General features: G+C 41.5%; 1 protein-coding gene across 1 annotated transcript in view; it reads right to left on the reverse strand.

Moving 5' to 3' along the window:
• Nlg3 (Neuroligin 3) overlaps positions 1 to 25,636 on the reverse strand; it is a 181,949-nt gene that overhangs the window by 19,965 nt on the left and 136,348 nt on the right. Inside the window, exons 2-4 of the mRNA XM_066730394.1 lie at positions 10,630 to 10,788; positions 5,438 to 5,635; positions 238 to 353 (exon numbers count right to left, since the gene is read on the reverse strand). Of these exons, the coding sequence (XP_066586491.1) occupies positions 238 to 353; positions 5,438 to 5,635; positions 10,630 to 10,788 (473 nt within the window). The remainder of the gene's footprint in view (positions 1 to 237; positions 354 to 5,437; positions 5,636 to 10,629; positions 10,789 to 25,636) is intronic.

Consider the following 25,636-nt stretch of genomic DNA (forward strand, 5'->3'; position numbering starts at 1 on the left):
AGTCGAGTTAAAATTCATCAAAGTGATTCTTCTTTATGGCTTTTTATAATCGTGCACTATGTCCATTCCTACATACATATATATATATATAAATCGTGAAATTATAATCCATTATTAGCAAGTATGTCGTATCGTGGAGAAATGCCATAATTCTCAAAGACTGATTATGTAAAAGGTGCAGTTACGTGTGCAGGATTTAGATGGGAACTGAGACGGGGTATTATTGCGTAAGCTTACCGATGAGCAGTTGAGATGTTTTGCGACTTGCATTGCGTAATTGGCGGCTCCCCTGACGAGCGCCCATGGCGAGAGTGCACTGCCAGACATGAGGACGCCACGGTGGAACAGGAGACCTGGAAAAGTGCAAAAATGGCGTCACTGTCCAGTATACAACGTATCAGAGGTACGACCTCCACCCACGTATAATACTATACACGTATAGTCACGCAAGACACACAATTTCCCCATTGACATTAAAATTCAATGTGTACAGGGTTGAAAGTGTTTTCCGGAGAAAAAAATCTTACGCGAGATAGGATAAACTAAACTGCAAGCATGTTCAGTGTCGGATGAAATCCTCTATAATTTCCGTCATAGAAGTATGTTGAAACTGGAGCTGAAGGCTTTCATCGAGTAAAAGCTGAGTAGACAGCCAGGTATAGGTGGGGTGGAGTGGGGAGGAAAGAGAGAACGATTTTGTCAGTGCGGCATGCACGTATCGGCGTCACGGCTGACAACTAGTCGATATTCACCCCTTGGAAAACACGTTAAGCTCACTGCTCCCAGTCTGAGGGTCTGAAGCAGCCGTCGTCGTCGATATATATACTTGCCTTTCTCGCTCGGAGCATTTTCTCTTCCTCTCGCAGAGCTTTGAAAGTTATATGCATGCGACCTGAGCCAAGATGGCGGCCTCGCTGCTGCCTTTGCATTCGAAGGCTATAAGTGAGCACGGTAGCAGCTTGTGTTGCGCCCAGTTGCGCCAATATTCATAAGTTGCGACCGGCCGGTCTCCTGCTATGGACGCTATCGTACACTCGTACAACCATATTTATGCGCTAGATATTTAAATCAACCGCCATCTTCCAACACTTTTTCTCCCATACCTTCTACCAACGCGTCGCACCCCACCTCTCCTCCCACTTCCACCCCAACAGCATATAATACTTCAAACCTTTCTGCAAGATTAAGCAACGTCAAACATTTATACTATACCTATACGTTTTTTATCTTAACCGGAAAATCGCACCAACTATATCAAACACGGTTGGAGCGTATAAAAAGTTACAGCGTTTCGATCGCGTTGCGAAGCTTTCCAATTAATTGCGTACGTGCGGGAACGCGCGCGGATCCGGTTTAATTTTTGGGGTTAAGTCCGGTGGAATCGATATATATATATATATATATATATATATATATATTTATATATACATTTAATTATTTAGAGAGACATTCGTGGCTAGCTCAGTATCGGCATTCGTTAATATTTAGGTTAGATTAATTGCGCTTCTATTACGTGTAATGCATGGCTCGATCGAAATTCCATATTTAAAATATTTCGTTTCACGGTTTTTCATGAAAAACGACGAAAAAATTGTTGCTACGTTGAAAATAAAATCTACGTGTATGGTGGTATGCCAAATATCGTCGTGTAACGCGAGTCAAGTTCGAGAAGAATGGCTCTGAAGTTTCATTGAATTTTTTTAAATAGGATTTATATTCATTCATAAGTAGTGTACGTGTATAGGTGTATTTTTTGAACGGACGTGTGCGTGGAGTCCGAGAATTCTGCGGTTAATAGAGAATATATTATTAGAGTGCTGATTTTCCGAGGCAAACGAGCTATTATATTTGGGAAGAAACGAAGAAAGGCGGACAAATTTATAAGTGGACCCTTTGGAAAAAGGGATGAGAAGAGATGCGGCTAATGGTTGAACGTGGCGCCTGCAGAAACGATAAAGAATCATTTTTGAGTGTCGTTGCGGTGGGAGGCTGAAGACTTCGGTGGTTGCCACGAGGACGGAACAAAATGACCTCGTTAGGTAGCGTGATTTGAGCCACTTTCGCGAGACGAGAAGCTACCTCGTAGGTTTTCGCTGCGAGTTTCGTTTTATCTCCATATATACGCACGCGCAAACACATAGATACCCAGGTCGATACAAAAAAAATGCGAGAACAAAAATTTTAGCCCATTAGATGAAAGATTTAAAAGACTGATTGAAGTTTGGCCAGCTCAATTTCGCATGTCGACTATCTCACGCGTTTCATCATACCCGCTATATAGGATTAAACGTTTTCACTGCAATTTTTGATTGCACATTCGACCTATTGATACAATTTTTTTTTATTCATTGGAAAACGCGCTTTCCGTTGTTTCGCGTCTATGTATCAAATTTCAATCCACCCCTTCGCCAAGATTAATATACCATGAAGTAAATATATAAATTATAAAAATATTCCTTTTCCACTCGACCAACGATGAATCGCGGGAGGTACGACCGATCGAGAGGTTTCTTGGACACTGTGCAACGCACAAGAACACGAGACTCTAATGAAAAATAAATGAGGGCGTAGCGGAAAATTATGTATATATACTACATATATATATATAGAACGGTAGATATATCGCCCTCTCGGCAAACTTTTGCCAGCGAAGCTTTTTTCTTTGCCGAGGGGCAAATCTTCGGGTAAACACGTTTAGGACGTTCGGTATTAAGCGTTATCGAGCGACTCGATCGTTTGGACCGTAAAAGAACGAGAGAGTAACGGTCGATGGAGTCTGTTCTGTGTGTGTGTTTTAACGTTCGTGCGCTATCGCGCCGCGGAATTCTCATTCCGGTGGCATCGGCAGATAACGTTGGTCTACGGACCACCACGGTCCACGGAATGCGACGGCACGTTGCCCTGGAACAGCCAGTGGGGCGTTTACGTGAAATTGGGCTCGGTGCAAATGGCCTTGGCTGCTTTGGCAGATCGTTCCTAATAGTGATTCCGTTTGGTGTACCATTTGATAGAGAGTCTCTGCTCTCACCGCGTCATTAACCATTTCGACTCTCCGTGTTTCGCGCCAATCTCTCTCGCATCAGCCTTTAAATCGTCAAGGTCAAAGACAGAAGCAGCTTTTCATCCCGTCCCGATTGGAACGCGTCGACGTAACTCGATCCATCCCCCCCCCCCCCCCCACTCTGCCACCCCAATTCGCTCTAATTCTCAAAACTACATTTATCTATGTGCATGCATATTATATACTATATATATACAGTATAAAGGCACCGGGCAAAATTACATCCCCAACATATTAAACTCCTTTGGAAAACCGCGTTTACGAGAGATCGCGCTAAGACTCTGCATATATATATATATATATATAGGATCAAAGAGACGAAGCTTCTCAAAGGGAATATAGTATATTCGCGCAAACAATGAAGATTTTATATTACGTTCGGAGTTTTGGATAACTGTAACTCTCAATGTAAATGATAAAACGTTGGATTCCAAAAACAAGAGGTTCTTCCTGCAGAATTAAATTGACGTACATCTCATGGTCCATGAGTCAGTTGTCAGTGTGGGAAAAGATATATCGGCGTATATTCTCCTTCCAAGGGGGAATAATAATAATATTGCACGTAATTTGACTGTAGCGAGTTTTTCGACCGGTTTGACGATCAATTTTCTTGATAAGTTGGGACGTGTTGCTGCTGTAGCCAAGTTCAAAGTTTCTGACGTTGAAACAAGGGAGCGTACAAGAAGGGTGTGGGAAGTTGGCGGCGGGGGCAAAAGGCAGAGGTGGTGCGCTCGGTGCTTCTTCTTTCATGCCGCTGCCTGGCGGGGAGAGCGAGCTGTGCGGTTGTTGGACATTACGTTACGTCGGACGGATAATGTCGGGAGAGCGGAAGGTGGTCGAGCGGCGAGCGAGCAGACGCAGTGCGAATGATGCAACCTTGGAAATAACGCTGTGGTTTGATCCAAACTATAAATTATATGTACAGGGGAGTTGTCCCGAGCCCCATTGACACTTTCCACTCGTGGTAAATTATTGCAAGCTTCGGAATAAACTTTCTCCTGGCGCGCAGTTTGCAAGACTCATTTGGACCTGGCTCGGATATATAAAGATCAATATACAGTATAGCCTTGATTTTATTATAGCAGAGTTATCCAACTTGCAAGCTCTCGTCAGAAACACGAAACCGATGTTCTCACGGTGGATTGCGCCAAATGGCGCTACTAAATATTCCTGCAAATTCTCGGCTACTCGGAATTAAACGGTTAATGAGTTTCCTACCTTCTTCGGCTGCTCATTATTTCATGCTCGTAAATTACGATGCCACCTGCTCATAATTAATGGATACGAAATAAACAAATTTTCTGCTGCGTCTTTCGTTTTTTCATGTTCGACGTGTATATATGTATATATCTGTGCATTTGGGTCGAACGTGAAATTTAATGAAAACTCTACGTATGATATAATAAATATAAGAAAATTATTTTACATCTTTCCCCTCATGCTCCCTCTTTTTCTCATCGCGAGGGTTTTTCCCATCTTTTTATCTTTCCGAAGTACTTTGAAAGCGCGATTGCTCGAGTACCGTAGAATAAATGGATAAACAGAAACGCACACATTTTTCCGCCGTTCCGAGAAGAATTTATTTTCTCGACTGAGTTAGATGGTCCTACAAATGCTCGCAGATTCCGCGCGACAGCTTTGTGGTTTACCACCCAGTGCCGTTCTACCAAAAACCTCACCGCGCACTCCGTTTTTTCTCTCAGCTATCCTTTTCCCCCTCCTCTTCCTCCCCCGCTATCCACATCGCGCAGCACCCACCCCTGACAGTTTAATCTTGGATATTCCATCAGCCCTTTCTAACTGTTTAAAATGGTTCTTGCGAGTCCTAACGTTTATAATTATTTCACGACTCGACGCGTACGAAAAATCCAATTTCTATCTTATACTTTATCTAGCGAGACAAACTGCCTATAACTCGATTAAAACTCTCTCTTCCCACCCCCCCCCTCCCCTCCTTCTATTTTCTCATCAAGACCAAGCTTAATGAGAGTTTCTCTTACTTCATCTTTTTAAAAGTCAAATTTTTCCTCGACTATCCTCTTCGAGAAAACTTGATTCTCGAAGAATTTTCCTCGCTGCTTTTTAAAACGCGGGAAATTACTACATTTTCTTTTGCTTGAAATTCCGGCATACTCGCGAATTGTGCTTAATAGGGAGGAAAATAGTCCGATTGAAATCGATGGGAAAATAAATGAATAAATGCGATTAATGTTGCTGAAGAGAATTTTCTGTGTCGTGGGATGGTAATTGGGGTGAATTGTTGTTTTCTCTCTCTCTCTCTCTCTCTCTTTCTAGAGAAAGAGAGGTGTAATAAGGGGACCAGCCGGACTCCCTCTCCCCAAGTATAATGAAAGGACGCGAGGCTAACAAACTTACCATCGGGAACAGCGTGGCTTGTCATGAGGAAGTTGACGCAGGCAGCGCCAGTTCCATGGCCGACCAGAGTCACGTTACCGGAATCTCCACCGAAATAACCGATGTTCTCCTGTACCCAGTGAAGTGCCGCGATTTGGTCCATCAAGCCGTAATTTGCCGGTGACCGTAAGTGCGAATCTGTGTTGGCATTTAGAAAGCCTGTAATCAAAACAAAGCCGACATGATTAGTTCGCTGGCAAGCATGTCCCGTGTCCGCGAAATTGCACGCTTACAAATAATCCGCCGGTTTGTCCTCATCTATTACACTGATTACGTGATTACAAATCTACAAGCTTTCGCCAACAACGCTCCACCCCGCGCGAGGGCGCTTGTCTCCGATACCTGAAAATCTATAAACACGTCTCTTTACATCTCTATACCAGCAATAAGCTTGCAGAGTTTCCAACGTTCCACTATTATTGGTCCTTTTAAAACTTTGTACGTCCACGCGGTAATTAAATAATCACGCGAATAGCTCGCGAACGAAACAATCACTTAATTATTTCAAACTTTGCAACGATGAACAATTTCTAGTTTTAAAATGAGCATTGTTTCATCGCTAAAATATATGCGATTTTCATATTTTGGAAAGGTGAAAGGTCAGAGGGAAAATGTTACATAAATATACATGTGAGTTTGGAAAGTAAGACGCGTTGTTGCTGTTGTTATTTTAGCGGAGATATAATTTTGATCACAGGGTTGATATATAGCTTGCAATATTGACGACACGGGGGATCTCTGAATTCTCGAAGGAGGAAAGGGAGTCCGCGGGATTAACTAGGATCTTGGACATTTATTTTCTACCTGAGCTTCCTATACTCGTCGCAAGCAACTCGCGCAGTTTTCATCCCCCGAGACCCTGCCTGCTTCTCCTGCTTCTCCCTATATGTATTACCACTACCATTCTCCGTTAACCCGCCGCTTCTATCACTATTCCAACATTTTCGTCTGCAGCTTTACACGTGGAATAACATTTTAAGCCAGGAACAAGCAAAACATTGGCTTTCTTCTCCTTCTGCTTGACATTCTACATTTATGTAAGCGTATCACCTTTATTCTATCTATGCTAGAAAAACTCTTGAAAATCCTACGCTGTGATCGATATCGATTCTCTTTCCTGATACTTTTTGTATGCATATATATATATATAGTATATTAATTTTCTTGATCCACAAGGAGAAAGCATAAATCTTCTCTCTCTTCATCGTGTCCAATTGACAAGAAAGATGTTGAAGAAAATTTGATCGACGCGTCTTGCATCAATTAAAATTAGTTACACGAGGCTTACCCTAATCAGTATTTCCTGTATATGCCTCGATTAGGCTGTTGGCTAATCAAATAGGAAAACTTTGTCGGTGGTTTACCCGGTATATCGAGCTAAATCCAATTTTGGGAATCTTCACGGTTGAAAGCGCGCGACGACTCGATCCTAAACCAAATTAATACCGTGTACTTATATTTAGTACGTAGTATATTTTAATCCGGAATTTTTTATCGCCAGAACTTGCTCACTGCCCTCTTTCGAAAAAGGAGAGAAAGAGAGAGAGAGAGAGAGAGAGAGAGTTACAAAATTAGAGTTATTCGGCTGTTCCACTAATTAAATGTAATTTTTACCATTTGGTGGATGAAACCTTCAAAGTTTTTCTTTTTCTTCGCGTATAAATGCGAACGGAGAGAAATTTCTTGAAGCAAATGGAATGGCAATCTTCAGCAGTGTATCAATAGAAGTTTGCTCGATGGTAAAGGGAATGCAGAGTGAATGAAAGAAAAAATTATTGTTATTATAAGGATCAAAGGAGAATTTTTATATTTATAAGGCATGTGAAGAATCTTGCGTGGTTCGAGGGGAATAATTCTTTTATGAGAGTCAAAAGTTCAAGGGGCAAAAGTTTATACATACAGATGTAGCGTCAGGGTCAATGCTGAGTACTGTCTCTTCGGACTTAAAAATATGTTATACGCAAGGTCTGAGTTTTTTTGTCTACACTTTCTGCATTTTTCATTAAAAGCGTATTTTCTGCATCCGACATATACAATGACCTATATTCCTCTTGCATTTCTTTTGCAAACAGTTAATTCGATGCAAAAGTTCCATTTTTCATCTACTTTTAATTTATAGGGAGTCATTTTAAACCATAAAAGTATGCTGTACAAATTCACCATCTTAATTTTCTAAAAATGGGGCAATCGTAGCTTTATATTCGTCTTTTTTATAAAAATAAAACAGAAAGTTAATTAAAAGGGATTATTTTCTATCTTTGTTTCTGTAGTTAATTTAGGAAAATTAAGATGACAAATTCATACTTTTACGTATATAAAATAGCTTGTACTAAATTAAAATTTAATCGAAATGGTAAATTTTGAATTGAAATAAGTGCTTGTAAAATAATATAAGACGAATGTATATTTTATGAAATTACTCTTAAGCCAATATACTAAATCAAATGTTTTAAATTCTATATATTGTTTCCTAACTGCGTTCAATATTTCATATCACTAATCGCTCAACGACGTAAAAGAATTTTAATATCTTTAATATTTTTTAACAAAGTCTACTAATACAAATTTAGCAAAATTGTATTGATAAATGTCAGTTCTATACACTCTAACTGCTCAACATACTTTACACATTTCTGAAGATGCTTTTGCGATTCTACTGTCATTTGGGATGCCGAAAAAAAAAAATCCTCAAAACGATCATTTTACAAAGATCCAATTGTTAAGTAGAAAATGGCAGGAGCAATTTTATAATATTAAATAAAACAATCTGTCCTTTTTGTTACACCAGATTTAGATTCACATCAATTTCTTCATTCAACATGGATTTTAAATACACCAGCACTGTGTATTTTAAGAATGAACAGGTACGTATTGATACAAGTGTAATATCTCAATAGAGGGCGATACCAGTGTTTGCGCGACTTTTTGCAACACCCTCTCAGTCGATTTGACCAAACGACCCAATTTTATACTGCAAAATGGCCCTGGCTATAGGAATAAGGTGAGAGAAAAAAGAGTGAACATAAACCAGCGGTAGTTACCCACTTGATATGCAGCTTCCGGTGTATTCGTCACGTCACACTTCCGTCTCTTTTATTCTTTTCGTTACAATAGAGCTGCTGAATGTTATCATCTGATATAAATTTTCCGCCACATCACTGTATATCACTGATAACTGGGTCAAAACTGTTTTATTGCTACAATTTTTTTTATTTCTTCATTTTATTAACCAGCAATTTCTCATGTACTATCTTTTTCGCGGTACGGCTCGCTTTGCGAACAAAACCTGTTGCACTTCTTCAAGATTTTATTGAACTTTCCACCATATATCTAATACTGTATATAAAGAACTACACAATTTATCAATATTCCCAAATGAGAGCTTGTACATGAAACTTTTACCCTGTGAATCAACAATAAAATCGTGTAGTTGTAATGAAAAAAAAGTCACAGTACGATTCAGGCCAGCGTGCAAAATAGGGATTGGGAATTAAAATCTTTTAAATCGAGTTCACAGTATTTAACGATAATAAGCTAAAGGATTTGCGCTGTGAAGAAACAAAATCAATTTTGATTCACGATAAACAATCGCTGTGCTGTAACGAATTTGGGGAGCATTATTATTATTGGCGTTGAAAATATTGATTTGGATTTATCGACTCGTAGCAGGTAGGTGGTGTAGGGGGAGACTGAAAGTTTGCAGCGTCCACCGCGTTCTTAGAAGAGTTGATGGTTGTCCCGCAATGTCTCCGAGGGGGAGGAGGGGAGCGAAGAATTTAGTTTGGTGAAACGGAAGACCTGGCTGTAATGAGTTTCCTATTAGATTTGGTTGCCTGAGTTGCCTGGCAACGCGCCGGAACTTTCAATCCCTTTAGTGTTCCTTGCCGCGGTGCGTTTCTCCTTGTTGGAATCGTCGACTTACTTTTCACTCTCACCTCCTCTTTCCCTCCCTTTTCCTCTATTGCCTCCTTCTTCCTTTCGACAGTTTTTTCAAACTAAAATTACCAACATATATATGCTATAGGAGTTGAACCGACGAATTCTCACCAATAATGTTTCTTCCTGATATATAGCACAGCTTCCTACCCTTTGCCAAGACCCTAACGACCGACATAAACCAAACAATTGGAAATTGAACCCTCGGCCCTCTTTATACACAAATAATCCAACTTTTCCATCTCATCCCCAAACGCGATAAATTTTGAATCGACAATCGGACGAATTATAAGTTTACGTAACGATATTATATAATAAAGAAAGAGAGAGAAAGAGAGTCTAAGAATACTTGGTGGTTGTAATACAATTCATCAGCATAACGGTCCTCTTATTAATAAGAAAATGGAATTTTCCCTTTGTCCCGACACGCTTTTCCCCGAAGATTACGCGAGTACAGCGAAAGGGGAAGACGATTCTACGAATATACATATATATATATATATATATATACATACATACAGAGAGTGGGAGTTTGAGAATCCGCTTGTTTCTCTAATGAGTCTCCCTCTGCTTAGCTTTTCCCGAGTAGCGCCAGAGAGATTATGGTCGTTCTCACATGCCAACGACAAACTTTCACGCGTGCAATTAAAGACGCGCCCGGGGAGCTAACGGTCCCACCGTTCATTGCTGAAATTTCGTAATTAGGTGACGAAGTTTCATTCTAACGCTGATCATCAGGAGTACCACGCTGGATCTACTGAATTCCGTCTAGCTGCGCATTGTTCCTTAACAAACTTTTGGAAGCCCTTTGGACCATGTACGCCAGGTACCGTGGTACTATATATATAGTACAATACTATATATATAGGTACATACCGCACATGGATACGACTCGTAGTATCCGTGTCCTTCGTAACAACCACGGAGTAACCGGCCGATCGGAGCCGAGCAATTCGACGAAGCGAAGCAGTTAGCCAGCGGATAATATTAAATCTGTATGCATTATGATGGCTTAATTGTTGGAAAGTGCTCGGTCCTGCAGGGGTAGCGAGTTTAATTGCTTTCTCTGGGGCAGATTCGAGGGTGGAGCGGAATAAAAGAGCCGCGGAGCGTCATCGTGACGAGGGAGGCCCAGGACCCGAAGAAGAGGAGCTACATATACATACATACAGTTCATGAACGATCAGCCAAAGAGAATAATTAAGAATGCAACTCACCCAAAATACCGAGTCTGTAGTTGATGGTGACGACGACGACGCCACCGTAACTGGCCAAAACGCTGCCATCGTAGGGGTTGCCGCTGCTCCACTCGTAGCTCTCTCCGTGGACGAAGACAATCACCGGATACTTCCTGTTCCCACCGTCCCGTGCTCCGGCTGTAATCAATAAAATTATCTTGTGATCGATCGGCACCACTGACACTCGATGCTTCGCGTCTCGCATCTTTAAAAGGCCATTTTTCACCGCGCTCGATCCTCTCTGGAAAGTTTTGACGCAACAATGAGGATCATCATCGGGGAAGAGATCCTGAAAAACTTGGCCTGTGTCTCTATATATATATATATATATATACGAGACTGCAGTCGCGCACAGTTTATGTACTCAACCTCTGATGCGAATTATTATCGGTTTTATCTCATTGACGTGATATATAGCAGGATTAATCAGTGTGTATTCTACATCTATGCTTCTTTTATTTATATATATAACGAGGAATTTTATCTGTCCAATGAAAATTTCCGCTGGGAGCAAAGTATACGAAGCGTTGTTTGATTCTTTAACCTCGCAGGAGCCGAGGTAACGTGGCGAGGAAAAGCTTTGCGATAAAAAAAATGGGGCTGGATATTGACCCAAGCCGCTTTTGGCACGTTTGTGTGTATCATAGGAGGGTCTCGAGGATACACGTTGCTTTTATTAGTACGCGGTGAATCGTCTAGCTCGGTGGAAGACCGTAAAACAGCACGTTAGAACGGAAGTTACTGCTGCCATTGATGTATAGCTATACGAAGCGATATAGTAGCCTTTATATATATATATATATATATCTATATACATACGAGGTTGAACACAAGGGTAATGACTCTGCTTTACGGCCAATGATGCAAAGATAAAACTAGCCGCAAGCGTTTAATTACAATGCCACTCTTGCAAGTTCGCTCTTCTATCAAAATTATCAATTTTTTTATATCCTTTCGCTCTCTCCCCCACATTTTATCACTCTGTCAATTAAACCAAACTCGCATGACGATATTTTTTTTCACCGCGTGGCAAGATAATTGGTACTCGACATTTTCACAACGATGACACTGCGGTGTGTATATAGCACCAACAATTACAATTTATATATATATATATATATATATATATATATATATAATAATTAGATAAGCAGCGCAACAAAAGTCCTGCGGATGATAATCAGGAATTTGCAGAAGACGCGCTAATGATCAAATATTTGGTCGTCGGAAAGAATTTGTATTTTGATCGATATATCGAAACGCGTTGTTTAAACACGATCGGTGCAGAGTAGAGGCATGATCATTTAAATGATTTGAAACCACCGAATGCAATATCGGAGTCGTGCGTGCGTAGAAACATACCGGAATGGTGGAACGATTGCGTGTGTACACGCGGGGAATTTAGGGATCGTAAACCAGGTCGCAGTTAGAGTGTGTGCGCGTGTGTGTGTGTGTGTGTAGGGGAGAAGGAGATGAACGTGTAGGGCACAACGAGCTGCTATCAGGAGCGATGGTGACGCGTGATTTGTTGAATTATGATCAGCTACCTCCACGAAACGATCGCGTTCTACTCAGCCATTACCATACTAAATTCGATTGACGTACCTCCGCTGCTCTCTTGTTTTAATAACACCAAATGCGATACGCCGCTTCATTCCAGTAGATAATCCTCCAAAATTATTCATCGCCGCAAAAAATTCCCCGAATACCTCGCCAATTCTAATTCGATGATCAAGCACGAGGCTCGTTGCATTTTGCCATGCGTTTTAACGCATGGAGGAGCGTAAAAGAGATTTAAAGTTTTCTCCCGAGGAAACGACTATTCGCCTCTATAGGATTCAATTCTGTCGCGGTAAGACTATTTTAGGGCACTTTTAGGCTCGCGCGCTCCCGTTTCTCACTTTTTATCCGAGTGCGCTATTTTCGCGAAGACTTTTCGCCGGAGTATAGTGCTGGGAAAACGAGTCTGAGGGAATTGCGAAAGATAGCGTGCTATTCGTGGCTCTTACGTGTCTCGCACGTTGCGCGCCACCGTGGCTTTCTCTCGGATTTCACTTTTGTTTCTGAAAACGTCACCATCAGTACTCTTGTTCGATGCTGTACCGAATTTCTTATGGGCTTTCCATTGTTCTATGACGCAGGACTCTATAATGTTTTTTTTGCCAAATGATGTAAGTGTCATTAAAAAAAGAAAAATTCAGAGAGAGAGAGAGGATAAACTATTATTAGAAAAGTGATTGAAGCGTCGCGATTGAAGAGGAAAATTTTAACTGGGAATTTTGAAGCGTTACAAAATATTGCAGGTTTTAGCGTCATTTAGCGATGTTATCGACAAAGATGTCATATGAACGTTCGATTGTATAATTTATAGGGATGTATACGAGACATTATTTTGCTAGTGAATCAATTCACAGGCAGCACCATCAATATTTGAAGCAAAACACATACAATTTCGTGTAGCCGAACAGCTTTAACGGACTTTACATATTCATAAAGCGGCACTCCATAGTTTGATCGGAGATGGCGAATGGCCGGCCTGCTGGATTACTTTATTTTTCCAATGCTGTATATCAGCTGATATTGCATCCTCTAGCGAATATTTATCTTACGTTCGATGCAATCAAAATTTTCATCACTTTTCGGGCTTTTGGTTAAACATCTCACTCACCGGAAAAATACATCGACTATATATATAGATGGGTACGATTTGTTACCTCGATTGCCCCAGGGTGTGTTGTCAAAAAATCTCGCGGAAGGATCAGAAAAAACTGCGTTGGAAATTATATATTGATTTCTACGTGTATGTGTATTATATATAGTGTAGCAATAAGAGTACACACACGCAGGATGAAGATGAAGTTTGTTAAAGTTTCTTTAATTTTGTCCAGTGATGAAGAAATAATAAGGTTGAAATTGGCTCAGCTGATATTTGTTTCGCGGGAAAGCTTTCATTGGCACGTGCGGCTGTTGCAAAAGTCGAGGACCGAGGTCACGGACGTACGGTGGTAGAAACTTTTATAACTTTCGAGTGGAATTTCATAAATCCTGAAATCGTTGTTCAGAACGGAAGTGGCTTCCCAGGGTTGCTCCAGCAGCCGACCCTGCTCCACTGCCTCCTTCAGAGCGCGTAATCACTTTACGATTTGCATCCCTCGGGCTACCCTGCAACGACGAACGAACGACGGGAACGACGAAAAATTTTCTGCCCATGCAGCTCCCGAGGAAATCATTTTCCTCCGAGTTTCCTGTTTGGCAAAATTTCGCTCTGGGAAATCTGACGCTGTTCTTCAGAAACTTGATATGTACCTTTCCAGTCTGTCACACGAATGACCCCAAGTCCCATTAACAAAATCAACACTACCCCTTTCACCAGAGCGCTATTCTATCAGCGAAATTAAATCCTTGAACCATCATTTCGCTTCGCAGTAACTGAACTCTTAATGAATTAACAGGAAATTTCTTGTTCAATTTCTACTTTCCTTAATTGATCCAAATCCTATTGAAAGCTCGATTCTGGCTTCCTACAATCCATCAGACTTGCCCCTGCTTATATATATATATATATACAGACGCCATTTCGATCGCACACTTTTTTAGCACAGCTGTCATTTTCAGTATATATATATATATATAGTTATATCCGGGACGTTCCCTCAACCGCAAACTTTCCAAAGCAAAATTCGCCCGGTGACTTTTTTCAATTCAATAAAACAATGAATTCGCTGGTGAGCTAAACGAGTAACAAATATTCATCAGTGAAACAAAAAAAATGGCAAAAGTCGACTCTAGGGGTTATTTTAATCAAATGTACCTAATGGAAATATCATAGGGAAGAGAGATGCTTGCAAAAAGGGTAGGTGGAAAAAAAGGACAGCCATATATACAAAGTTATATTGTTTGCATGATTTTGTTTCAGGGTTTATTCATGCAGTTTTTGTTCGGAGACTCGGCAGCAGCAGCGAAAGGCACTGATGCTGCACGTTGCACTGGCTGTGTGGATACAGCTAGTCGACCGTGCTGACGATATTGTTAGATTTAAAGCCGTGTAATACGCTGTAATTCTGCTTAGTATGCTAACTACGTGTTCAAATGTAAGTCGGACTACGGAATGGACCCTTTATCCAAGCAACAATCTGAAACTGCTTTACCTAGCAGACACTTCCAACTGGCTCCTAGTACCGAAACGAGAGCCAACCCATGGACCGTTTATGCTCCCGGAAAATTTCCTTCGTCGAACGAGCACACTTCCAACTTTTGCCTATATTCACAGCGTGTCCACTGTGAGAGAGTCCACCGCTTTCTCCTCGTTCCGGACAAAGTCAGCATCAGAAACGGGACTCCGAAGCCCTCGAAACCCCTGTCTCGGCTGTCTCTCGGTTATTCGAAAGGGAAAACCTCGCGTGTCCTCGCGTACTCCCCTCTACTTTGTCTCTTACTCCTTTTATCGTTAACCCCCCCCCCCCTTCCTACAAATAAAACACTCCACGTGCTCTTACACCGAGCAATACCTACTCTCTCCCAGTCACTTAGCTTCCCCATTCAAAACTTTTCCATTCCCAATTTTTTTACCAAGCAAAAAATGTCCTCTGAATATTCATATATATATATATATATATATATATATATATATGTAGGAGCAAAGAACATTTTGAGAAATTCTTTCCTCGTGGCTCCGTGAGATGTGCTTAATAATAACACGAGGAAGATTTCTCTTGTTGGAGCAAAGCGAGTATTCTTTTCAAATTCTCAAAGTACTACTGGGGAAGGTGCCAGCTGTAAGTTGTACCAAGTCGAGTCGCTCGCTTGGGAGTGAGTCTTATCAATTTTCCAAGTTCTATCATCAAGGGACCCCTGGCTCTTTCTGTCATTTCTCCGTTTGCGCGCGAGCATCTCGAGGAAGAGACGCGCACTCGACTACCGAAAACATTAAGAAAACTCTCCGGCAGCTCGAGAGAGTCCATAATAGATACTAAGAGCGATTTTATTTGCAGTCGTTTGATGGACGAGTTGTATTATAAAAATTAGTGGAGGAGCGCAAGGGCGAGAGGAGCGTGATACCGTGCGGGTGTAGAGAATAGGAGCTAGGTTTAAGGGGTGAAATGGCTGAAAAGAGGCGATGGAGAATGAAGTGGCTGAGAGAAGGATGAAAAACGAGGGAGTGGCAAGCGGTATGACAGGTTAATAGCGCGCTGGCAGTTGCGCTGCTTGGTGGAGGGATGCTATATACAGTTAGGGGCGAGTAGGAGGGGGGGGGGGGGATATGACAATGACAACGATACACAGTATACATGGTTTATATGCCGGGTGGCTGCGGTCTCTTCGTAGCAGCTAACTCTTCCGTGAAGAAAATAAGGTCGAGGCAAAAAGGGGCCAAATGCCCTGGAGGAAACGTCAACTTTTTTATTAAATATCTCATGCTCCAGCGCGCAAGAAAACCAGATGGGAAGGAAACAGAATTGAATCCTTTTATTCCCTTTCTTGCGTCCTCGGCTGCGGCTTCTTCATTGGCGCGCGCATCCATCCGACAATCGCGTCAAACCGAGTTATCACCAGTGTGCCGTCTATGACCTCTCCGACTCCAACAATCAGAGATACAACGAATCTTGGATCAAGTCTGTAGCTTTAGCTCTTCTTCCCCGAAAGCTAATTTCTTTATTATCGAGATTCGTCCAATCATCGTGTCCTAATATACTTTGATGAAAAAAGTGTAGAGGAACTGGTAGATTGGCATATCTATTGGACCGAGCGTCAAATGGTCTTATCATCCAAGGACGTCTTCCTTCGACAAAAACCAGAGATACAACGAACCTTCGAGTGCATCCCTTTCATAAAACTTCGTTTCATCGTCATCTCAATTCATAAAATTCTTGTTACATGTTTGTAAGAAAAAGTATGGAGAAACTAGCTGATTTCTTTTTGCTAAAAATTAATTTCTCTATTATTTTCTTTCGTCATAAATCCTCATACCAATATAAAAAATAAAAGAATCAGTAGATAAGTATAATTGCGTAAAAATTGTTTAAAATGGAAGAAAATTAATATTGACTAGACTCTTGTTCTCGCGCTAATAAAACGAGTCGATTAATTACTCACGGTTAATTACACAAAGATGTCGGTGGTCGGATTAAGGTCGTAGATGGACAAGCTGCAATTTTCACGTAAAGGCTGTGCACGCAGGGCAATGCTATAGTCTGTATAATGTGTACAGTGGTATATAGAGTGGTAGCGAATACCGTAAGTATATAACGATCACTGGACAAGGGGTTTGAAGAAGGGTGCAATAATAGTAGGATTAAGAGGATAATGACGCGCGAAGTAACGTGTCGTGTGTTGGCAGTCAGTTTATCGCTAGACAGATCCGCACTGTTTGATGTAACGTGGATTATGTCGTATACACACACACACACACACACACGCACAGATAAGGATGAGGACGGTATGGGTTATCACGTTCCCATTTGCCATAGCTTTACACTTTTCACGCGAGCGTACACGCATGGTCCTTCCTATATATAAATGTATACAGTGTACATTTATACACAGCTATCCTCCTCCTATACACACACACACACACACACACACACCTTTACACAAATTCTGGATCTGGTGATTTTTCGAGAACGTGCCAGGACAATGACCCTTTCCTAGCTGGCTAGCTAATAAATTACCCTTGAAGTTTGGTTATCACAGTTCTCGACTTTACGTCCGAGCATAAAACCTATCCAGATTGGGTGCAGTCAAGTTTTATGAAGAACGAAGAGTGGATTCTGCGTGACAGTCTATACCGTCGTCTGTGGAAATCATTTATCAGCAGCCAACAACTCTTATGGTACAAGTATCCTGCTCCCTTCTTCATTTTTCTACCTTTTTATGCCTCTGAGAATAAAATAACCTCGTCGAGAGGATTTAATTTAATGTGGAATATATATTGATTAGAATATTTTTGCAGATTTCAACCTGATCCTTGCTTGTCCGAATCGTTTGTCATCTTCTAAATTCTGTATATATACATATATGGTATTATTTATCAACGAACGTGCATTCGAGGATCCTTCCCATCGAGCCGACTATACAGCAAGTGCCTTTTGTAGTTATCATCAGTCGTCATTCCGATACTTTTCGTTTTCTCACGAGCTTAAGGGAGCTGCCGCTTTGTCAGGACAATTTCAAGGCAGTCGTGTGGTAATTTCCCCGAGGATAGACCACCGACCTGCAAAGGAGGGCGCGAGACTTATGCTAATTAAATAGTATAGCGTGGAAGGGGTGGTGGTGGTACCGCTGAAAACGAAATAAACGCTCCACTTTGGTTAAAATTTTCCCCGATAACTCGCCAACGACTATTGCAGTTGGAAGCTAAACGAAATTTTTAGGTATCCTTTTTGCTGTAATTCATTATTTATGACTTATTATTATTATACATGCACGAATCGAGCAATTAAAGTTTTTCTATACATTTGGACACAATCGGGATATATAACGTTTTCAGGGTGAAAGTTGCAAAATATTGCAGTGAAAGGTTGCGAATCCTCTCGATGAGATTACATTATGGTTCTCAAATAGAAAGTCAACGTTGAAACGAGGAAAAAATGTGATTATCTATATATAAGGAGTTGATTTTGCTTTAGAATTTTTCTTCTTCCATTTCAATTCCAATAATAGTTTCTTCAAGTTCCCCCCCAACTGCCCACACTCCAATCTCTCTTAACCTATCAGATCCACGCAATCTCTATCCAAGCTTCTGATTCGCTCTCCAATTTGAGTTAGCCCTTTCTCTCGGTGTCTCTCTGCATTCTCATCCCTCTCTCTCTCTCTCTCTCTCTCTCTCTCTCTCTATCTCTTCCCATATCTCTTTCTCGTTCCGCGAGTTATATGAGTGGCATAAATTTCATACGGTACACGCCTAGGGAGGTGCCATACGTCCGACCCTATTAAGCCTGTCTCTCTAACCTACCACACGTATTCTCAAGTGCTTTACAGTCCCGGTAGCATTAAATTAAATAATTAATCGTGCTCCTGCAAATTCGCAATCTTCGGACGACGATCGACCATCTAATTGGGTTCTAGCTACCCGGTATATATATATAAGGTTGTATTAGGAGGAGCAGCGGCCGCCACTCGACTATTTTAACGAAAATCCAAGGCCACCCCTCCCCCCCCCCCCCTATACGAGTTAAATTATGTCAAGCTCCGGCAAGTTTCGAGCGGCTATCGCGGTGTTTCACCGTTTCACCGTTTTTCCAGTTGCTCCTCCAGCTTTTCCGCCTGGCATAATCTTACGCCGGATATCCAGGATTATCGTAAGCACGGCGAACGCACTTTCCAGCATCTGCTTGAGCAGCTAAAACTGAAACGGAACTGAACGCGAAGAAGCTGGTTAGGTTCGGCTATAAAACTCAAGATAGAACACGTTCGGTCGATAAAATTTCCAAAGCTCTTCCGCCGCACTTTTCTATCCAGATAAAAACTCTTCGCAACGAAGCTTCATTTTCCAAATACTTATTATAAATGAATAAAGAAGGAACTGCGGGTCTCTCGAGTGAAAGCAACAGCCTTCTATATTATTGGCTCGCTAGAAATTTTTCTTGGACCGCGTATAACTCTCTCTGGTATTTCGACGGGAGAAACCTTGGGCTTTCTTCTTCCCTTTCCCCGCGTTTTTTCCAATCTGACAGGTAAACAATTCTACTCGATAAGTCGATCAAACATTTGTTCGCAATGTGATTTAATAAATTGTGATTTGTTCGATTGTTACAGAACTGTGCAGGGATTTCGCTCGAGCCATATTTATTGGCACCGGTTAATCATTCCTCGGCAATAAAGCTTCATCGGAGACCGTTCGTGCTTGTCATTAAATCTCATAAATGGATTTCAGACGTGATTCCATATCACTCATCTCGATATACGTGGATTTATTCTTTATAACGAATCCGCAACTCTCTCGAATCGCCTATTATTGTTTCTCGTTGCGTCCAGAGACCCGGATGCACATCGTCTACTATATGTATAGGAGTAAAATTATTCTTTCACTCCTTATCGTGGCCATTTTTCATCGTCGAACAGTCTAGACGCGAAAAATATGCTTCGCAAGATTCTCTGGGCCAAAACGACGTCGTATTCAGACTTTTCACGAGTTTCGTCAACGGTAAAAATTGTCATCCCACTAGTGAGATTATTTGCCGTGGAATACGAGTGTTTAAACGTCACAGTTTCATTATTTAGACTAGCTAACGGTACGCGTATGTTCGACGCCACCATTTTTGTTCCTATCCACAGTTGCGGATGCGTGTTTGTTTACTCTGTTATCGTTGGAGACACATTTTTCCAAGCAATAAAACTGTATTATATATTTATACACATATATATATATATATATATATATAGAGAGAGAGAGAGAGATAGAAGCTGTAACGGATTTGGCACGCTCTAATTTTTCAGCAAATTCGATCGATCAAGCACTATCAACCCGTATTAAAGCCTATTATACAGAGATTTTTCATGAATTCACTTATATCGCAGCGTACGGATTTATTGGAATTATTAATTCATTTTTATGCCCATCGTATACATAATTATGAAATTATTGATTATATGCAGATCGTCAATAATGGGTATACCTACATGGAATAATTAAAATTTATGGATGGAGATTATGGGATTGGATTTTATCCTTAAAGTTTCATTTTGCCAATACAACTGTGGTGAGAATGGTTGCACACTGGGCGATGAATATTATAATATACATGTATATCTATATATCTGGTAAAGTCCGAGGAAACTTGCAAACTTAATCGGAGCAGTGTGCTTGGCAAAGCGTTAGGTTTGCGTGAGAGACTTTGCTGCATGACCTAGCCCAGTGTTAAAAGGAAAATAAATTTCATATTAAAACTGTAATCAGAGAGTCGGAGGAAGCAAGTGCGCGTTGATGCTTTTGGGCGTCTCGTGACGAATTCCCTTTCCATCCATATGCAAAACGAGTTGCCAGCAATATGGACTTAGCCTTACCTAGAAAACAGTTTATTCTGGTTAGACTCTCTCTCTCTCTCTCTCTCTTTCTCACTCACCTCCACCACTTTTCCTCTTTTCCTTTTCCAGTTTATACACGTACTATAATTAACCGCGAATAAAGCGTTTTCCACCACTCTGTTTTTACAACTTTTCATTTCTATTCAAACGTATCAACCCTATACCCGCAAGATTGTTATATAAAACGCGGGCTATTAATACAAAGAACTCAATGTATCATAAATATTTATGCGAAATTAAAATTTCATTCATGAATTATTTATCGCGCATTAATATTTATAGTTTTGGCTATATAGTTTTCAACAATGTGGCCAGTGCTGGTGAGTTTGTTGCCACGTGTTATCGATGAAACTTTGTAGGATCCGCAAGGTAAGGTATATAAATGTAACAGATATTTCTGTTTGTTTGAAGTGGTTGCACAATATTGCAGCAATAGTTGGGAATGTCTGGAGGGCTTAATCTTTGATCGTGCGGTGAGAGAAGAGAAAAACTGGCTACTCTCTCCCTCTCTCTCTCTCTCTCTCTCTCTGAAGGATGTAATAGAGACTATACAGAAGATTGAGGTACTTTCATACAGAAGCATCCAAGCAGGCTTCCTTCCAACTTGTGGTCGCGCTACAGGAATTAATCGTGCGACTGATGGTGATGGGTGTTCCTTCGCCGAAGAAGAGGGGTGGCTTCGGGAAAATTTCGAGGACGCGCCTATATATATAGATGAATTTCGTTGTAGTTTCAAAGTGAAGCCTATTAAATTCCGAAGATGCGTCCTTGGGGATGCTGCGAAAGGAGGAGGAGCAGCAGAGTGAGTCTAGACTGGTTGCACGTATATATATATATATACATATAAACACGAGATTGCTGCAGTGGCTGTAGCAGGCCGAAGGGAAATTTGTAATCGGATAACACTTCGACATAATTGATCTTGCTTTACCGCCCTTGCTTTGCTACCCTTAACTCCTATCCCACTGTGCCACGTCGCGTCGCGTCGCGTCGCGTCGCGCTGGATCACACCGGGCCGAACCAAACCGCGGATCCTCCTCCCGATGATCCGTCTTTGCCCCGGTACCATCCCCCACCCCTCTGCACTCCTACTCTGCTACTGCTACTTACCTATAACTGACGAATTAACGTCAAGTCCCATCGGATGAAAATGCACCAAGGCTTTCCAATACATACCGCACGTCAGCCTGTATACATCCGAGTCTAATCTATACCCTCCGAGCGTAACTAGTCCGTCATGATCGCCTGCCTGATGCCTCATCCCTCCCGAATATATCCTATCAACGCCCCTGAGACCACATTTTCACCCTGGAGATTTCATGGCAAATGCTACCGAGCTTCCCTCCGATGGTCAAACCTTATTGAAATATTAACCAACCGTTTCGACATTTATTTTTAATTTTTATCGATTATTGCGCACTGTGCGATTATAATCGCAGGTTTCCTATACGTTTCCAGATATTGGCCTCGATGTTACAGGGTGGTTCTGTAAATTTCAGCAGTGACGAAAAATTTATGCGACTATGTACATTGAATTCTAATGAGGACAGGACGTTGAGTCTTCGGATTACCAAGTTTTGTGTAATATTCGTGTAGTTTTATAATGTAGACTTCATATATTTGTGAATCAGCTATTCGTGTAATTATTCCGACGCGCGATCGTGATTCCACGTCAAAATGTCCACACGTGGTAAAAAGTGATTGTTGAAGTGAGTAATGTAGGGGAAACGACATGATCGTAACCAGCAACATTTGAGGGATGTATTCGCAGCTGTGGTGTATTTAATAATATCAAAGTTTTGCGGTTTTTATATATCGTATATTGGTGTATGTACGCCACATAATTTCAATAAAAATACAGCCAGTGTGACGCAGAGAGGACAATTTCCGATAACAAACGCTATCATGTTTCCGTATAATCGCTGGGAGAAGGATGCAGTGAAATAAAAAATGTGTGCTTAATTAACATTAAACAAATTGTAACCGTATTGGGACATTGGGAAAAACGGGGTAAATTTACTTTTTTCAAAGAGTGGAATAATTTAAATTTGTATAAACATTTCAAAATGTAAACAAATGTAGATGTTTCTAATCGACGATTTTATTCATCGCACTGCAGCTGTGTATTTTTCGTCATAATTAATTTATCCCTTTGTTTGTTATACGGAACGCATCACCGTGTGACTCGGTTTTGTCTTTTTCTTCAGGTTTATCATTATCATGGTTTTACAAGAGTCTCGTTGGGAATTTTCTTCAATATTCAGGAGCGACGAGTTAGTACGGTAGGTGTCTTTCTTTTTATGGTTTTTCATTATCACATGCAATAGGCATTTAGGGGTAGCCGAGGGTGAGACGCTAGGTCATTGGCGAGGAAGAGACGGATAGGGGGTGGTTGTTGGGAATGTCATATCAAGGAAAGCACCGGCTGGGGATGAGGTTGTAGGGGGGGGGGTGGAGACTCGAGAGGGCAAGATCCGGAAAAATGTGGGTCCGTTCGTTCAATCGACACGCTCTTAAGAAGATTACAGCCTCCTCCTCCTTGATCGTCCAGAAGGCTCGCTTTAAGACCTAACCTCACAATACATGTAGGGGATACCTAAGCTACCACCATCTTACCCATGGCTTAGCTTTATCGTCTGTAAACTGTAATAAGTCAAGATTTTAATGTTTACTTTGCTCTCGATAGCTTCTTCGCACGCTGCTATAAAAATAATTCCTTTTCTTTCAAATTTCTCAACTTCTTACACCCTCTCTTTCTCTCTCTCTCTCTGGAATATACATATATATATAGCTCCTCTTTGATTCCTTGATGGAAAAAATTCAAAGGGATTGCTTTATTGCAGCAAATTAAGATCTTCCTTGATAAGCTATCATTGTTTCAAGAAGCTTCGCTGAGAGAATCTTGAGAGAAGAAAATTGTTCGATATGAAGCGAGATGCTCCTCGCGTACCAAATTTTTCTGTCAATATTTCCTCATCTGGCTGCGCCGTCGAGGCGTTCGAGCGTGTAAATAGCGTAATTCGATTCAGCTGCCATTTTCTTATCGCTTGGATCTGTCTCGTCCCTTTTTCAACTTTTGATGTCGAGGCGAGAATTTCCCGTGATTACGTAATTCCGTTACTGGCTGGAAAATGGTAAATCCGTAAAATGCATTGCATCGAGGAGGGAGGCGCGCGGTGGTGGTGGTGGTTCTTTGGAAAGAGTCGAGTAAACTGATGTGAGGAAAATTGAAAATAAAAGAAATAGTGCGAAATTGTTAGGAGGCAAGTAGGTCGCATTTAGGAATATCGCGTATAATATATATATATAGTACACGACGCTGTATATCATTCGCTTCAACTGGGACGCGACGTTGAGTAGTGGTACACAGAGACATCTATATAGCTATATATACCCACGAGTATTTCCGTAAAGTCTTAAAAGTTGTATATGTTGAAGTATAACGCGGGTACAGATGCCAAAATGGAAAAGTCTGAAGTGACAAGAGTGTGTGTGGTGCTACGGGAGGCAGGGAGTAGGGCAATGTTTTAGAATATTCAGACAAATAGAATGGTGTAGCACGTAGACCGCGGACGTCCGTATTTCACCGAGCTGCAGGAACTCTAAACTCGGAGAAATGGCACAGGACCGGTTCTCTCCTTCCTAAAATAGCAAAGGTGCGAGACTTTCAACTATTATGTATTGGCTCGGTATAAGCAGTCCTTGTTCCATGCACTCCGCAACACACACACACTGAACGAATTTTTATTCCAACCTTCTTAGCATCCCACGAGCGTGAATCTCGATCCCCCAAAATCGCAGCTTTCCCTCGATTATAAGTTTTATGAATTTATTCGACCTCCGAAATTCCATCGAAGCAGCAGCCACTGTTCTCCAAAGCCCGAGCGAAAATACCGGGAAGAATCCCGGGGAGAAAAAGCTTTGGCTAAATTATTGCTCTATAAATTTGCAAATCTCGGTAGAGTTTGCTCGTACGCAAAACAGTGGAGGGTCGAGCGAGATGAAGGGTTAGGGGGGGGGGAGGACTATTTGGCATGATGGTCCATTGCGAATTTACAGAGAAATTAATTGTTCCGTGCTATATATATATATATATATATAAAGGAGGTATAGGTTACTCGAAGGAAGGTTTAATGTATCTCCTTGGCGGATCGCGGTGAAAACAGTATAACCACACCAATTTTTGCACAAAAATTGCTTCACCGGTCCGCAGGGTACACGGTGTGTGGTTAGGAAGCTTCGCGTCTGCGGTAACTGGGTCACCAGAAAAATCCTATTATCGGTCTAAAAGCTATCGCAAAAGCTTGTGTTGGTAGGACGAGGCAAAGGGGCTGTTCGATCGAGTCGTGCACCGGCCGTCCTCGGTCTTCCTTCTGGATTCGACACTCGCGACAGTTGAGGGACAAAACGCCGGTAACGAAGTTAGCCTCAAAAGGGACCGCACAGTTTCTCACTGATATTCCAATGGACCGGATCGTTATATACTTGCCATTTTCTTCCGACTTCTACCCTCGCCGATCGGAGGAGTCGTTTCGAATCTTCCATAATAATAATAATAATAATGATCTATAAAGGGACGTTCGCAGATCGATTCGATCGCACGCAGGTTTCGCTCACGGAGAATAAATACAGTTGGACCGAAAATCGAAGCGGTTGGATTTAGAATGGATTAATGGAAACTCTGCGAGGTTCCGACAAAGTTGGCTAAAGTCAGATTGGAACTATTGGTGACGCGCGCACGTGGAGTGTATCCGCAGGCTAATATATCAAGTGGGTTATCCCTCTTTCCCCGTACGCTCGAGATATAGGAACATCGCGTAACATCGTTACACAGGACACGTAACTCGTCAACGTCTCGGTCGGTCAAGCAGGAATCCGCAGAAACGCTGCCTCGAAATTCCGTCACGCGCCAATTCTCTGCTCCGTCTCTCTTCCTTATTCCTCCTCTTCATTTTCAACTTTC

The sequence above is a fragment of the Prorops nasuta genome, unplaced genomic scaffold (assembly GCF_024137725.1).
Source record: "Prorops nasuta isolate Cenicafe-Biocafe unplaced genomic scaffold, Cenicafe_Pnas_1.2 PNAS00008, whole genome shotgun sequence".
Taxonomy (NCBI): Eukaryota; Metazoa; Arthropoda; class Insecta; order Hymenoptera; family Bethylidae; genus Prorops; species Prorops nasuta.